This window comes from Cantharellus anzutake, assembly GCF_015039405.1.
Source record: "Cantharellus anzutake strain C23 chromosome Unknown EI90scaffold_60, whole genome shotgun sequence".
Classification (NCBI taxonomy): Eukaryota; Fungi; Basidiomycota; class Agaricomycetes; order Cantharellales; family Hydnaceae; genus Cantharellus; species Cantharellus anzutake.
This window is the reverse complement of record NW_024067010.1, coordinates 255,143-271,581: the sequence shown is the minus strand read 5'-3', so window position 1 is coordinate 271,581 and position 16,439 is coordinate 255,143. Positions and strand designations below refer to the sequence as shown.

The 16,439-nt window shown below is 48.8% G+C and overlaps 5 protein-coding genes across 5 annotated transcripts; 2 read left to right on the top strand and 3 right to left on the bottom strand.

The window, feature by feature from the left end:
* Nucleotides 1-817: 817 nt before the first annotated feature.
* EI90DRAFT_2329636 (uncharacterized protein) lies at nucleotides 818-1,759 on the top strand. The gene is made up of 4 exons (XM_039052887.1): nucleotides 818-1,262; nucleotides 1,373-1,448; nucleotides 1,521-1,641; nucleotides 1,710-1,759. The coding sequence occupies exons 1-4, from the start codon at nucleotides 1,116-1,118 to the stop codon at nucleotides 1,720-1,722; spliced, it is 357 nt and encodes a 118-aa protein (XP_038911683.1). The 5' UTR covers nucleotides 818-1,115; the 3' UTR covers nucleotides 1,723-1,759.
* On the bottom strand, nucleotides 1,699-2,590 carry EI90DRAFT_2329680 (uncharacterized protein). The gene is made up of 2 exons (XM_039052889.1): nucleotides 2,523-2,590; nucleotides 1,699-2,462 (listed from the first exon to the last, which is right to left on the bottom strand). The coding sequence occupies exon 2, from the start codon at nucleotides 2,267-2,269 to the stop codon at nucleotides 1,796-1,798; it is 474 nt and encodes a 157-aa protein (XP_038911682.1). The 5' UTR covers nucleotides 2,270-2,462; nucleotides 2,523-2,590; the 3' UTR covers nucleotides 1,699-1,795.
* EI90DRAFT_2329644 (uncharacterized protein) lies at nucleotides 2,373-2,870 on the bottom strand. Its single transcript, XM_039052888.1, has 2 exons — nucleotides 2,523-2,870; nucleotides 2,373-2,462 (listed from the first exon to the last, which is right to left on the bottom strand). Exon 1 carries the CDS (start codon nucleotides 2,820-2,822, stop codon nucleotides 2,595-2,597), a length of 228 nt encoding a protein of 75 aa, XP_038911681.1. The 5' UTR covers nucleotides 2,823-2,870; the 3' UTR covers nucleotides 2,373-2,462; nucleotides 2,523-2,594.
* Nucleotides 2,871-4,304: 1,434 nt separating this feature from the next.
* On the bottom strand, nucleotides 4,305-4,693 carry EI90DRAFT_3129774 (uncharacterized protein; the record flags this gene model as incomplete). The annotated part of the gene is made up of 3 exons (XM_039064244.1): nucleotides 4,305-4,481; nucleotides 4,537-4,617; nucleotides 4,679-4,693. 3 exons carry the CDS (start codon nucleotides 4,691-4,693, stop codon nucleotides 4,305-4,307), a joined length of 273 nt encoding a protein of 90 aa, XP_038911680.1.
* Nucleotides 4,694-6,167: 1,474 nt separating this feature from the next.
* On the top strand, nucleotides 6,168-16,283 carry EI90DRAFT_3157325 (uncharacterized protein; the record flags this gene model as incomplete). The annotated part of the gene is made up of 35 exons (XM_039066103.1): nucleotides 6,168-6,311; nucleotides 6,386-6,532; nucleotides 6,592-7,294; nucleotides 7,364-7,665; nucleotides 7,717-7,893; nucleotides 7,952-8,167; nucleotides 8,218-8,289; nucleotides 8,347-8,714; nucleotides 8,765-8,882; nucleotides 8,938-9,187; nucleotides 9,243-9,451; nucleotides 9,508-9,815; nucleotides 9,883-9,956; nucleotides 10,018-10,295; nucleotides 10,350-10,568; nucleotides 10,618-10,659; nucleotides 10,710-10,961; nucleotides 11,018-11,035; nucleotides 11,085-11,229; nucleotides 11,281-11,542; nucleotides 11,593-11,631; nucleotides 11,685-11,756; nucleotides 11,806-12,019; nucleotides 12,076-12,441; nucleotides 12,490-12,573; nucleotides 12,626-12,833; nucleotides 12,891-12,995; nucleotides 13,047-13,159; nucleotides 13,208-13,384; nucleotides 13,446-13,659; nucleotides 13,711-14,129; nucleotides 14,179-14,382; nucleotides 14,436-14,883; nucleotides 14,936-15,878; nucleotides 15,926-16,283. 35 exons carry the CDS (start codon nucleotides 6,168-6,170, stop codon nucleotides 16,281-16,283), a joined length of 8,268 nt encoding a protein of 2,755 aa, XP_038911679.1.
* Nucleotides 16,284-16,439: the final 156 nt, after the last annotated feature.

Below are 16,439 nucleotides of genomic sequence, written 5' to 3'. Positions count from 1 at the left end.
AGTGAGAGGAGTGATGTTCGGTCCGAGGTGAATATCGGAACGGACGGAGATAGGGCAGGAGGAGGACGGAAGAGTGGAGGTGTCATGAGGGGTGAGAGGAGGTGTGGTGTCAGGACCGAAGGTGAATATCAGAATGGACAGTGGTAGGGTAGGACTCCGGAGGTGGTGATGATGGGGGTCCGGGAGTCAGATCGGGATCGGGTATGTACAGATATGACACCCAAGGCCAAACAATCTGACAGACCATCATTGATCTAGCACCTCCACCAACAGGAGAGCTAACACCATTCAATGCTTATGTAGCATTATCACGGAGCTCTGGCCATGATATGATTCAACTTTTACAAATGATAACAGTCAGTTGGGAGTGTCATCGAAAACAGCAAGTCCACATCCTACATCCGTTGCGGATCCCAGTAGCAAGACTGGGTCATCATGATTGATCGTTGTCTCTAGCATGCTGGCCAAGGCTGGGCTCACAGAGGAATCGGACAACTCCGCATTTAAAAACATGTGAGGTGATCACGAGACAACAGCAGTAGCCAATGGGATCACAGAACGGTGGCATGGGAAAGTGAAGATTCCCACGAATTGTGGACCCGGAAAGTGACCTTGCAAGCAAGGTAATTCATAGCCCATGGTGTTTGACTACCAAGCATTCGGTACGTTGCCGGTCCCCGATAACCTGTCAAATGCCTCGGTGACATCTCCGAACATTGTCCTCATTATCTGTCTCAGTTTAGTATATCACTGTCCTTCATTACTAAGACGCACGCACGTTCGGCCCTGCCTTTGCACCCCCCACCCAAGGCGGAGTTTCTCGGCCCCGCACTCACAAAACAAACAAAAAGTACGAATATTATGCACTGTGGCTTTACAGGGACTTGACAACAGCGACCACCCGTAATCTCCCTCAAATCCAATGTACCGACACTTCTCCGCATTATGGCCAAGATTCTCGGGGAGGCGACTCCGGGTGTCAATTCTCGTTTCGGCAGCGAAAGCAATCACGGCGTCAGACTTGAACCCTGCTACTTTTTGGCGGTCCCTGCCGTTCTCAGGGGGACAACACCTATAAAGTTTGATCGCCTTGTTCTCGCTTAGAACGAGTCCTGATGCTTTCCATAGTACTTCGCGTTATTTTATGTGTAGGCTTAGCCCGTGCCACGACCAATGGTCTATGCGATGAGCTGGGCTGCCAGCCTGACATTCAAGTCGTCATTGGGACCACCCGGTTCGTAGACCTTGTTTCAACCGGCCCAGTAAGTAGATACAAAACCCTACTGATTTAGGTAAAGAAAGTTGTTGCGGGGACTAACCACCTGCTTTGGAATATTTGACGCTCTTGGCTTCCGTTTTAACCGATTATTAGCCATTTCCAGATCCTACTGGTGTCGCTGGTGCCTCAGTGGTGGGAGTGCATCAGAATAGTCATGGGATTGCTACAGGTGAGACTAATCGGAATATCTCTTATGAACACTCGACTCTTATTCTGCTATCTGCCGGTTTTTTAATCGCAGTTACCTATCAAGTTGCTGGGCAAACTACCCTTGTCGTCCCTCGTCCAACTCCTGCCGCTCCTGTACGGGCTGAAACTTCTTATTACATCGCAACGTCCACTGTTACCCGTGATGGTATCGTGTGAGTGCCACCAGCATTTCTCTATGCTCAAATCCTGAGTCCTTATCGTCACACCTCCCAGCATTCAGACGCCATATTTAACTTCGACGACATCCAATCCGTTTGCTTGTCCCTCTCCGCTGACGATCACTCTTCCTCCAACCACGACAACCCACTACTCCACTCTCACTACGACTACTACCATAACGTCTGTGCCGCAGCCTATCACACTCAGGAGCACTGAGACGGTCACTAGCACATCCTTCTCGATCTTGCCTCCTGTTACAAGCACGGAGACATCTACGACGACGACTTCCTTCACATTGACCACCACCGAAATCTCTACCAGCACGACGACAAAGACAGATATAAGCACGACGACGGAGACGAGCACGACTGTCAGCGTGAGCACCGCCACGACCACGCTTCCGCCTATCACGCAGTATGTGCCGATCACGATCACGGAGACATCCACCACCACTAGCATTCCTCCTCCCGTCACATCGACTGTCACAAGCATAAGCACTTCTACCGCCACGGAGACCACAACATTCCCGCCTATCACACGCACCATAACAGAGACTTCTACGGCCACAGAGACCAGTACCACGACTTCAGTCTCCACGTCGCTGTCCTTCATTACTTCCATAGTTACTACCACGTTTACCACTCTTTCCACCGCGACACAGACGGTCACCGACACGACCACATCTACGTTGACTACGACTTTGATTTCCACTACATCCTACTGCCCACCTTCCGAACAGCCTAAGCCACCCCCGAATCCCCCCTGCCAGAATCTCGTGTATACTGATTGGACAAAGGTATCCGTTAACAGGAAGCTTGGTACAAATGGTTCTGTAAAAAACACTATCACTGTGAACGTGCCTTACGATGCGTACCTCCAATTCACGGATGCTGAATGGCGTATCGAGAAATGGACGATTTCTATCGATAGCAACTCCTATCACACCTCAGATTATGATCCAGAAACGAACAAACAGGTCTGGTGTGAAGGTAGTCGTAAGCCAAATGGGGATAGTTGCATTGCGGTATGTTTTACTACCAACCGATGTCGAAAAGTCACTCCGGATGCTGAGCCAATTCCACAGGGCGGCTACAGCAATGGCAAATGGTATCTCAGTCGTGGCCAACATGATATTGCCTTTGAAGCGCAGACGTTTGGTGAGTTCCCATTTCATTTAGAGACTCTGTAATTTCATTTCTCGTTTATTAGATCCTGCCTCTGATTACAAGTACTTCGTCGGCCTATACAAGATTTCTGAAAAGTGCGATTAATGGGAGCTACCACAGTACTCGGCATCTAGCCACTTTTGATATATGTAATATGTCTCCAATGAATGTTGGCGCTTCTTGTTAATGTCTCGCCTACCGCCTGGAGGTGGCGTGATTTCAATTGAGAGTACCTGGCTGGCGATTCCAGGTATACTTGACTGCTTGACATTTTGTACCTCCCTTTTCATCCACTCTTTTTTTTGGCGTGAACAAGGGGGCCAATCAGACATTCTTTTCCTGCTTCCATGGCTATCCCTGCGTGTGGCTGTCCCTATGAACTACATGTGCCAAATCAGAATTTTATCGCTCGACATGCACTGGTGTATGTACGAAAGTTTATTCCAGGAGTGGGTGCCCCTACTTTTGCCTTGGCTTCGAGCGGTGATGTGATTTTGGCGGAATTCACGCAGGGATTGAGCATGCGTCTAATATACGTTCGAAAAGTTGTGTTAATGTCCGAACCCAGTCTCTGACGCCACTGAACTCTTGATTGTTGGCAGTGATCTTCGACGTCCCTGGGGTTACTCATCCCTGGGGCTGGAATACTGTAACTCTAGTATTGCCAGAATGATACGTTGCGCAGCCCTCGGCCTACATATATCATGCCCTGTTACAATATGCTTTGGCAAGCTAATATTGAACGTCACCGTCCAACATCTTACCTCCATGCCCAATCAGTTCTAGCTCCAATATCCTGGCATTGCATGACTCATGATGTTCGTTGGAAACCGTGAGCGTATTCCAGCGCGATTCTATCTCACTGTATCATCCGATCTCACTGTCACATGAAGCTCTTTGTGCCATCCGGTCTCATTCCCGAGGCTGAGCTAGTAGCCCTTCGTACGATCGAGGCCCGGGCCCGACCGCTTTCAATAGCTACGTAATCGGCTAGTGTGGAAATTCAGGGCGCTTCGATCTCACTCCCAGGAATTCGTAGGGCAAACCGTGAGGATTGTGATCACATACTTAACTCATGTGCATGGAATATTGAAACAAGTATCTACAGTTGTTGGAAAGTTCAGGCAAATCGATCTCTGTTTGTGGTTGTTGGGCAAGGGAGTGTGAAAGTAATGTATTTTGCTGAGCATCGTACCGGCTGACGCTCCGTAAGAGCCACGTAGACCTTACGGTGCATAAGAAATATAGGTTGAGCAGTTTCCGTTTGCATGATATTAGGTCCCGATGCACCTTGATTGCATACAGAGGTGGAACGTCCTGGGTACCTCAGAATCGCTTGGTTCATGGATCAGCTGCTGAGGGAGAGGGATCAACGTGGAATATATTAGAATCGGTAATTGTGATAGCAGTTTCGAGGGGCGACAGCTATCGAGGATTGGATGATAAGAGTGGGTTGGACGATTTCAGCGTCTAGTAATAGGTTCTCTCGATCACTTGCTGAGTAACCCGCGGACCATTGATGTAAGTCGTCCTTCGAACGCGGGTAACAGTTGGGCCCTAACCGTGAGTATATCAGGAGATGAAAGATGAGATGCAGTGGTGAAAGCGTCCCACCAAGCATTGTAGTAATTGCCAGGCTCAAATTGAACCTGAACGATCAGGCGACCCTAAAGAAATGAGAGTTGAAGACAATCACAGAGTGGCGGAAGTAAGTAAACATACTGCATAATCAATATGCTGGCCGATGACCCGGCCCTCACGGTGGCCGACGGTGGGGAGGTTGACAGAAACGATGTCACCGGTCTGTATTGAAAGAGATAGGCCAACGGCTTCGACACGGCGTTCATTGGGGAGATATGCCTACCAGAACGTCCGACATGGTCGATAGACAGAGAGTGGAACGATGGAAAACGACAGAGTCGATGGAATAGCTAGGGTCTTCGAACGACGACGAAGACAAATGTGATCTGAGGGGAAGTTTGGAGGGTCAGGAAGGTCCCTTATATTTATGCATCCCCGGGAGGGAGAAAGCATGCAAGAAACGCGAGGCGGCAATACAATAAAACACAGAGCCAGGGCCATGAGAAAAGCCACGAACTCAAAGCGAGGTGTTTGTGCGGTTCGTTACCCGTTCGTCAGATTGTATTGTTGTGCAGACATGGGAGGAAAATGGAAACCCGGACAAGGAGGCAACCTCGAGGCAGGTTTGACATGCAACTGAGGGAAGCTGATGATACTTCAACAACGACATGCGGTTGCGTGGGCCACGCCGTCCCCCAGTCTGAGGCTGGGCATCCAAACACTGTCATCAAACACTTCCACGAGGCAGATACATATACGAGAACAACGCCGTCGATAAAACCACGGTAATCTCCGCGCCAGCACACGCCTGAAGTGAGCCATTTGCAGGGCATCAACACTCTAGGTCCATCCAAACATGTCTTCGAGAAAAGAATGCTTTCCTGAAATGCGCAACTTTCCTATGCCCACTTAGGCAGGATTCATGCCCACCCCAAAAATTCGAACACTCAATTTCAATCTGATGAGCAGCCGTGAGACAATTCCTGGTGGACAGTCATTTACAGATGGTGGTTCGAACACAGTGGTCATCTATCGAGGGGGGAATAATGAACGTAGGCTCTGCCACCAGGTATGCACCTATCGTTATCTGCCGTGTGATTGATGGGCCCAGGAGGGCTATTTTGTGGTGAAATTGTAAGAAGCGGGGTGCAAAGCGGTTGAAGTCCAACTCGGAAATAGATTAGCTGGTTTCACTGAGGGTGCTTGTGCTCGGTTGGCCGGGAGGGCAATGATCGAAGCGAGCGTCAGCTCGCAGCCATTAATCTCAGATGGTTTACCGATAGTTTGGTTTACTGCAAGCTCTCTTCCAATGATGAAGCTAAGCAGACCGAAACACCATGACACTTCTGAATCTTCAGCATTTGTACATGCACACAGCTTACTGTTATGAGGGGTCACTACACTTGCGCAGAACTAAGAAATGAGCAGAAGACACACCAGTTTGGTCATAAATTCAAATTGCCTCAGTATGTGGACTACTGAGGTCGGCACCTTGACATGACAACGAGGCACGTTCGATTAGTCAACAATGCATGCGCTGGTATGAGATGAGTCCAATCCCCATTCTGAACATGTCTCCAGGACCTGAACCGGAGAACTCCGCCACTCTTTGTTGTTTTGAGGAGCGCAAATATCCTATTTCTGCTTCCAGGCTATGACCATCTGAAGGCTTTCCCTTGCTACGACACAAGGCTCGGTGAACTACAGACGCTCTTGAAACACTTTCCTGTCCCGGTCCTGGCCAGCCTTGAATCGTCGTGTAGATTCGCCAGATGGCGGCAATCACCCGCTCAAATGGGGATCCTGAAGAGGTAAATTCGCCCAACTCTGCCCATGACGCGCTCCGCTATGGTGCCGACATGAACTCGCCTCAGCAGGCTGTGGTTGCAAGCATCGTCCATCGCTTGCGAAACCAGGTTTGTGTATTATGATCTCGACTTCTCTTGGATCATCTGAGAGTCTTCTTGGTTGTGTGATACGCACTATTTAGCTCCCTCAGAACTCCGGACTCTCATTGTTGGATCTAGAAGTTGACCCTGCCATGCAACAGACTGTTGAGGCTCTCGTCCAAATTGCACAAACCAGGCTAGACTTCGTCGTTTGGTCCCTGGCCGAATTGCTTCAAAAAATCCTCAAAGTACGCTCTTGATTTAAATTGCCTCTCATTCTGATGATTGGATTTTGCGGATCACGTAGCCTGTCTCTCCACCCCCACGCGAAGGAATTCCACTTGATGTCCTGTTGTCTATTCTTCACGTCCTTAAGGTCATGACGACTGCCATGACTAGGCACTGGGTTTACCATCGGGACGAAACCCTTAAAAGAGCGAAAAACTTCCACGACCAAGTAAAGGACTCATGGGTCGATCCTCCCCCATTCGATGAACCCGTCGCGGAGTATATTCTCATTGTCATGATCAGATTCCTTCGACAGCAAAAGCGTTTCCAACCGAAGCAAATCCGAGCACCAGGTCATACCCGCACTGGCTCTTTCCCGGACTTCGGGGCAATTGACATGCGTGGTGCAAAGGAATCCTTTCAAGCCACTTATCGTACCTTGTTCCCCCTTGTGCCAGCTTTTTCCGTTGGTCGGCATCAGTGGGGTCTCTCAGTTGAAAAAGGAGACACCTATGAATACCCACAATCCGCGTTCGAAATGACCGCGACGTCGTTCCATCTGTCGAATTCGACTGCCACGATCGAGTGGTTAATTCACTTATATTCATGTCGCGCCATATTCTATCTTTCTGCCTCAAACTGGCCGGTGGTTTTCGCGAAGATTCATAGCAAGCTTCGTGATATCGCGGATTCAGTGAAAGGTGAGGAGGAGGATATGACAGAGGTCAGGCTGATTGCTGTCTGCGCTCTGGATCGCGATCGGCTCTTTAGCATATTGAGAGGTTTGTTGTCAAATATTCATTTTGTAATGAAATTGATACACCTGTGTCACTCATTTTTGCGCCTCGCAGAGCTCTCGTCCCTTCTAGTGAGCATGGGCCCAAAGGGAAAAGTTGCGACTACACTCTGTCTGCGCCCTGCAATCTGCACATGGGCTGTCTGCTTCCCCACCCAAGTGAGAGAGCAAATTGTTAATCCAGCAAGAATGGAGGGGACTACAGAACGACTATATGACAAGCTTTTCTCAATGATGCTGAGCATGTTGCCACAGGAACAGCCATCGTTGTGGGCTGCACTCGCCTCCCTATTAATCACAGCACCAGATCGCCTTAGGCAGCTTACGCAACAGGCTTACGAGCCTCAGAACACCAAGGTATGCCCTTACATGTTTTAGATATCGAACTGTCGACTCACAGTCAATCAGCGTCAGCCGAACTTCCTCATGATGTTGCAAAAGGCACTTTTTGGCCCCTCTCTCCTGAACTCAGAACTTTCTATGGCTTGTTATGTTATCTTCTGCAAAGCGCACACTATGATGGCTTCCCTGCCCGATAGTTCTCCGATTCGGTCAAATGCCTATGAGTTTGCGTCCGACTTGCATGTGAGTGTCAACTGTTGTTATGGGCGCTTGGTCATTGACTGGCCCCCTTATCCCCCAGGCGGCGATATTCCGACCGACACAAGAACAAGGCACGATGGCGTTTCATGAGCGAGATGATGTCTCGAATCGGGCTCTCTATACCGATGTGTTAGCCGCTATCCACAGGTACAATGGGTCAACGGTGAAAGATGACCTATTTTCCAAGTGTCTTGTCGCAGAATCGGACGTCGTCAAACTGTGCGCAGTTGACGCAATCCTCACTTTAATCATTGAGGTGTGACATACAACCTCTGCCTCGAGCTCTTGTTCATTATGCTTCTTTAGTACCGAAGGTTTTCTCCCGAGGCTATAGGTGATTTGTACACACTTGCTAGGGGATTACGGAGGCTGTTTATCGTCAGCGATCATACTATACGTTCAGAAGTGCTTAAACTGATGATATATTTCATTCAGAATATTGTCAAGCAAGAGCACAGGACGCCGAACAAGCAATTCAGGTTCACCGCCCCATCCAATGACCCCACTATGTCCCGGGAGGTCCATGACTCTTGGTCCACTGATCCGACTTTATGTGACCGAGACCACTTGCTATTGGGTATAATGTCCATCATCCGACTTGATCCCCAGATGCTCTTGCATGAAAGCTCAGAGTCTGAAGACATAGAATTCCCCGAAGCCCTGGCAAATATAATCCGGCCGAATATGCATCCCACCGTGAGGCTGTCAGGAATGAAAGTCTCAGCAACATTCGGGGAAGAGCTACTAAGGGCTTCCAGGAGCGGAGGTTTATCTCCGCAATTGCGACAGATGGCTGCTTGGCAGTAAGTGGCTGCTGATAGTAGCGTGTTGCAAGTGCCCATATCATCATCAGGGTACGGACAGCAAGGTTCAAAATGGAACATCTTCATGACGAGGAAGATTTCTCAAGCCATGACCATATCTATCTTCAATCGATTCATGCGTACATCGCAGCTAAACTCCTCCTTTATGTATGCGACTTGCTATCTCTTTACCCGCCTGACTTATCTGAGTGCCTTCCCCCAGACGAATCGCTCTCAAACCTATAGTCCGTTCAGGGTGTTAGAGGATGTAGTGTCGTCTGAAGTTCTCGCAATTCTATATCTAGCCTCTGGCCGGGATGGGTCTGTTAATTTGGCATGCGACTTGTTGGGCGTCGTTGGGCGTGCAGACGCCTTGGGAATGACATCTATTAAGATGTATATACCAGAAGAAAACGCTCGGAAGCGCGCGGATACATATTTCGAGCTCAATGAAACGCCAGATCAGGCGCTAGGTATGTCGCCCAGCTACGTTGCAAGGTGCATAAGGAGATACTTAGTCCCTTCTAGGCAGACTTGCTCGTCAAAAACGTATCCGTGCTTGCATTCGTAAACTGGCATTCACCTTTCCTTTCTACACGGTTGCTTGGATGGAAATATATCGTCGATGGCAAATTTTGCTCGAGAGTTGTGCCCGAATTCCATCCGATACTCAGCACTCATTGACACACCCGAATCTCAGCAACCAGTTCCTTAACCAGAGTTCCACGTCATTCACTGTAAGTATCAATTCCTTGCAATAGAGCGCAGCGGTCCAATACATTTTTGTGCCCAGATTCAGGATGATAGCAAGGAGTGGGCCAATCTGACGTTATTCCTTGCATCTTTTGCTGGTTGTTGCACGTCCAGCGACATCTCGGAAACCAATTCATCGTCTCTGGATGATTTAGTTGCTGAGACATTGCCGTTGCGGCTTCAGAGATTACTAGACAGTGGTGTAGCTGATGCTGCCAAAGATTATTTGCGACAAATGGTCGATTTCCTAACGGTAGAGTCAGTCCAACTGAGAGAACTTGCGAAAGAGGCGTTGGGAAATGAGTTGAGCCCCAATATGTTTCCGAATGTTTTGTCTTTCCTGGGAATGTAAGTTTGCCTATGTTCATGGCTATTGTTCGCGTCGTCTGAGCCCGCCTCTCCTTGTTATCTGAAGGCGGATCGAGGACACGTTCGGTGCGACTCTGCCCGATTGGGATGCGCCTTTCATCCTTTTCGCTGACCAGGCAAGTTCTATTGTTTAATAATCCCATCCCTTGCGATGCGCTGAAAATAAATCAATTTTAGGCAATGTCAGTGTTGAAGTCCATTGTGGACAGAGCCGATGCGTTTGGTTCTAAACCTATCCTCCCTGCTGAGACACTGGATCTGGGTGCCACGCTCAATATCCTCGTAAGATTTGTTCACCAAGCCTCTAATAACGACCAAGGGTGGCGTGCCAAGTCAAAACTATGTGTTCTGATCGATGCTGTTACGTCGAGACGTGATTACTTTCCGCTTCGCAAAGACAACAATCAGAGGAACGTGATATTGGACACTGTATCGGGTTGGAGTTCTCATTCTTTTCCGGTACGCAATCATCCCAGTTCCCATCGAACCTTTAAGCTTTGACATGCGAAATAGGACGTTTTGGTGTCTGATGCAAGCGGGAGGCTCATCAATGACCTTGATCTGGCGTGCCTACAATGCGTTGTATCTCTCACCAATGGCCTCCGCCTTGAGGCCGTCGACGGCTCAAACGCGCTTCACTCGATTCATATGGAATCACGTTTGTTCTATCGGTATTTCACTTTCTTCTCAACCGTCATTGATAGATGGATGCAAAGTTCCCGCGAGCACGATGTGAGTTTTGCCCTTGTCGTCGCGTTCAGGATCACCTATTCCATATCAGCCGCAATATGCACCAGAATCTGCTAGTGTATCAAGTGGCCATGTGCGTAGGATTTCACCCTATTTTCGTTTCATTCATCTAACACCATCCAGCTTTCGAAGCCCATGTCGGATCAGGATCACTCCCGACTTTGGGAATACTCAGTTCAAGGAATCAATAATCTTTTGCAGGCCAATATGCGGGCAGGATTGGCCCATTGTCTCCGTTTGAGCTATCATGAAGATGCTCGCGTTCGAGCTTTATTCCTTACCATGTTCACTAAGGCTCTCAAGGACGGTGCAGATTTTGATGTTGCGATACCCATGACGAAGCCTGTACATGAAAAGACAAGCAAGCTGTGCGAGGTCAGGTCGTTATCAACTATTCACAGGCTATGTTACTAAGTCGCTCATTGCTACAGTTACTGAAATCTCCGGATGTAAGTATTGAGGTCCTTCTATCGGAACGGTCCCTCACTCGACTTTCAGCTGGTAATGGCATCGGTCCTTTTGGAGCGGTGGCCTTCGCCCGATCATGAAGGGCTCTGCGAGCTCATTTTGAACGTGTTCAACACCCGCGGAACGCTGATGTATCTGCTGAAGGCCGTCATTGATCAAGAAGTAGGGCTCGCACGTGGGTGAGGTCATGGACCTGGTAATTGCGTTTACTCAGGTGTCTGTTTAGCTGAAAAAGCGCTTTTTCGAGGAAATGACATGCGCAATTTGCTGTTGACCGCATTTTGTCGGAAATATGGCTATCAATATTTGCATAGAATTTTGACGCCGTTGTTGGAGATAATGCTTTCTCAAGCAGATACAAACTCGTATGAAGTTGACCCGAACAAATTACGACCCAATGAGGATATCGAGACAAATGCCGAAAACCTCCGGATCGTCACACAAGCATTTCTCAATGTTGTAGTAGGCTCAGTGGATATTGTCCCTCCGTAAGGTGCCAAGACCCCAATTCCAGCGTCTGTTTACAGTAGCCTTCTAGGATGATCCGGGAGTTATGCGAGCACATTGCACGCCGGGTGTAAGACCATGATTTTTTTTTTGCGTTCTTCTCAACTGCTCATCTATTTCAAGTGAGGAACGAGGGGAAAGGGGGAAGGAAAAAGATGCCATATCTCCAGCAATAGGAGCCTTCGTATTTTTAAGGCGAGTCACTCACTCGGCAGCAACTAAATATACTCACGGAATGATATAGATTTATTTCCCCCGCTGTTGTGTCCCCGTGGTTGATCGATATGGACGCGCCGTTTCAGAATGCTAAGATCAGACGAGGACTCGTTTTCGTTGCTAAGATTGTCCAGAATTTGGCAAATAACGTGCGATTCGGTAGGGAGAAATTCATGGTTCCATTCAACAGGTTCCTGGCGCAAAATATCGAGCCTGTAACCCAATACGTAAAGGCACTCTTGGTTTGTTTGTTTGTATGCTTGACTAGCTGACGCAGCTGACCGAATTTTCCATGAAGTCGCCCACCCCTGGAACAAATGACCTCGATAATCAAGCCACTATTGGGTCGCCTTATGATGAGACAGACCATATGCTTCTCCACAAATTCATGCAGAAGAATGCCGACAGCATTGGGAAAGATCTCCTCAGATCAAGAGACTCCCCAATACATCAATTGGGCGCAGTGACTCATCAGCAAGGCAAGATGGCCTGGGACAATCTTTGTGGAGCTCTCGTCGAGATCGGAGCCCCACCGAAGATCACCCCTCCGCCTGATTTGTCTTCAGCTCAACACGATTTATACCTCAATTTTCTGCTTCGCAATGCCGTCAAATGGACAGGAAATGTCGAGCCCTTGTTCCTAGACCTTGACGAAACCGCAGCGGTTGGCGAATTCAGTCTGTTGACAGGTTTCCGTTAACGAGATCTTCAGGATGAGACCACCTTTTTATTTCGCCTCGGAAGGATTAACGTCGAGAAGATAGATGTCCACGTCCTTATTATCCACATCTTCCGAGTATGCCTTGATCATTATTTACTTTATTGAGACGCTAACAATTATCGCCCAGACCGTGACATCTGCTAGTGCGGCCAAATTTAATTTGCTGCTGGATTGCACTGGTTTCTGTGCATCATCTGAGATGCCCTTTACATGGTTCAAGGAGTTTTTCGAAGTCGCTCCAATGGACCTACTTTCTCGCCTCGATGAGATTAGGATTGTAAACCCGAATCGCTTCGCTCAACGTTTCCTTAGGAAAGCACATTTTATGCTTGAAGGTAAGTATTCATTTCACGTATCATGCTGCTGCCCCATGGCATAGGATCATTGTGTAGATGTTCCACTCAAAGGCCGCGCTGCGGCCTACCTTTCGACCTCACCGGAATTCCGGCTCCTATACCCTTCACTGAAGATTCTGGACGAAGAAGAATCAGAGTCTGGTTGAGTGGGGACTTGTTCCATGTAATCGCGATACTAATCCCATGCTTCAGGCACGGATCTGCCGGTGCCGGAACCATTCTCAAGTGTCATTCTTCTAGATGAAAGACGGGTTCCTACACATGTAACCCTGAATTTTGAGCAGACTTTCGTGCGGGTCACGACAGTAAGGCGCTTTTCGTCTGCTAGTAACGATTGCTCACTGCCCCAACAGAAAACAAGCCAACGACTGTATCCTGGCCTTAAAAGTCTTCTTACTGACTTGATCCATTACACGGACATTGATGATGTGTTCAAGAGCCCAAGCAGGGAGAAGCACAATGAGTTCATTGTTCGACGTGGCGAGGACTATATCATACTTGATTCTCCTGCATGTGATGATATCATCAGGGTGAGGGTTGCAGTCATATATGCGAGGCGGAAACTCAGGGCTCCAATATCCGTGTTTCCAGGCATTCCGGATTGCTAAAGGCCGATCGAGAGCAAGCAGAACAGGCTTCACCAGGGGTGTTGTGGTGGAAGGAGACATTTCCGCCATCTTCATAAACCTTGGGCTCATCAACGTCTCGCATTCAGACTTCACCCTGCGTTGCGCTGCTTTCGAGCTCATTTACGCCGCATCTGCCCGATTGAAATACAATGACGGCAACCTGTTAGTGAGCCGAGGTGTGCCCGATCGATCCGGGGAATGGTCCTTTTTCTGACCCTGGATGACAGGTTCCTTCACTCCTTCCAACCCAACAGCCTTCGCAACCCATTTCAGCGAGAAACTGTCGCAATTTGCACCCGGCTTGACCTTGGACTTCATGAAGGAATTCTCAATTGGCTATGATGAATCGCCTGTCGTCCAGAAGCAGGCTGCGGTCATTCTCAAGAAATACTCCATGATGCAAATACGTCATCCTAACCAGGAGCTCGATGGAGGGGAATTACCGCCTGCAGACGTCCAACGTGCTAGAATGGACACAGAGCGATCCTCAAGGTGGCAGAAGTCTATTTGTCTGCACTTTCTCCGTCCTTGGATACGCAATCTATCCAGATTTCGTGACCCCAATGACGGGTTATTCGATGCCTCCGAAGAAGGTGTTCGCTCTATGATTCGAATGATGATTGATATTACCATCCGTGACACGGAGGTTAGTGGAAGCGCACTTCGCACGTTCCTCCTCTTACATTTCCCACCAGCTCTCTGCGACAATTCACCAGTGCATTTGGACGGAAGTGGCAAAACTTGACGGTGCCGTAGTTCAGAATTTGGTCCTAGACGAGCTCGTGAAAGCCGCGGCCGAGGCCGGCTTTGGAACGCGTGCGTGTGAGTCTATCGCTGATGTGTTCTCCATCATTGGGACCGTCAACGTGAAGGCCAAGCTTCTTGGACGTGTTCGCCGGGTAAGAGTTTTTTGAAGGGGAGGTAAATAATTCTTAATCTTCTCTCTGCGCAGACTCTTGCAAAAGCAAGTGCCTTCTCTCTGGATGATTCACCGTGGAATGAATTAGGAGCCCTGACTCGGCTTTGCCTCATTGCCTTCTACAACCCTCGCACTCCCATTCAAACCCAACTGTTCGTACCCGAACTTGCACATTTCATTACGTTACTCGCAGCTCATGGCCCATTGCTTATGAGAACGTCCATCTACGGTATCTTCGTAAACCTGATCCACTCACTCTGTGCTGCTCGGACTGATGATCCGAACGCTCTGAAACGTCTGCGGGAGATCTTGACACATGCTTCGAACGACGTAACATTGCACTCCTTTGGCTTGAAGCGTGTCTCTGGGCGAAGCGAAGAGCTCGCTCTCTATCCCCATGCGGATGGGTTGGATGTTGAGTCGCTCGAGAGCGTTACAGGGACTCTGGTCGAGCTCATTACGATCGGAGCGCCATCGTCAGGTGAGTATCACCACTCGGTAGGGCTTATTCTAGTTTGACGCTCCGTGTTTAGGCCTGCAGAATACTTGGCGTGCGCGATGGATGAGTTTAGCGACGTTCTCTGCCTTCCAACTCATCTCATACACGCAAGCGCGCGCCTTTGTCGTAGTTGGCATCTTGCGCCCAATTACAATCGAAGACGATCTCCTCTACCAAATTCTTGTCGCTCTTAAAGCCGCGTTAAATGAACCAGAGTTGAAAGGGAAAGACATGACCCCTATGGTCAGCATGATACGATGCATACATAAACTCATAGGGGGGCTTCCCTTGAATTCTCGCGGCCTCCCGCCCCTCATTTGGCTCGCCGTGGCTTTGCTGAAAATCAGTTTCCTCCCTCTATTCATGGAGTCTGCGCAATTATTATCACACGTCATTAGCACACTTCGACGTCACGAGAGTTACGCTCGATCCGATCTTGTTTCTCTGTTTGAGAGTTCCCTTTGTAGTCTCGAAAGTGGGAAGATACGGATCGAGAGGTACATCTCAATTGGCACTGACTGTCGATTCTCATTGTCCTTGAGCGCGGTCATTATCAAAGGACTGCGCCACCCCCCGACTTCTTCATCAGCTGAGGCACTCCTACGGTCGTTGCTACAGTTTGGTGCCCGCTTCATTCAGCCCATACCGCAATCTGGTCGTCCCGTTCACCACTCCGTTATTGGGTTCTTCCTGGCGCTTCTTCCCACATGTAAGTCGAACCGTCAGTTCAAAGAACTTGCCCGTATCGCTGGGTGCGATCTTAGTCCCACAAATGGAGTCAGCGGAGATGATTTCGAATATGAAGCCATACGAGTCCCGTTCAGCATGTTGGGAATTGCTAATGCGGATTATGCTCTCCTCGTTACAACATTCATTGTCTCTATGTTGAACAGCTCCCAATCGAGCAAGGAGACGGATATGTTATTTGCACTGTTATCTGATGCTAGTCTGGCCTTTCCAGAGGTAGTCACTCTCACGTATGTGCTTGTCTAGCCCCGGAGTTCTTAGCTGATCCGCCTCTCAGATTTGAGAGCATGCTTGACAAAATCAACGAAGCATACGTCACATCGAATAATCGTCGTATCCTCCAATCATTGTCGACCATCTCCACGCAAGCGAATAAACTGAGTCTAACTTCAGCTGCCTCAGCCATCTCACTCCTATTTGATTCAAGTGCCCCGCGATACTATTCAAGAATGAAGTTGAATATGGAGTCCCAACCTCACAGGCGAGTGTCGAGCGAACATGCACGGGCACTCGAAGCTGCGGACATGCTCGATCTACTTGATGATCACCAATTCACTTCACCCGACCACCCTTCATGTGCAAAGGAAATGCAGAGGATGCAAAACCTGGTGTCCGCTGTGCTTGCTTGCTTCTAGCTTCGCTGGAGAGCAAGACATTAGACTACACGGAAGCCCGGATACCATGTTGTAACTTATTTTGCTATATGTTCACATCAACGTTGGAACTATTGACAGTGAAGGGTAACAGAATGGTAATATGCAGTGCAGCATACATTCGGTGACTAGATGTCA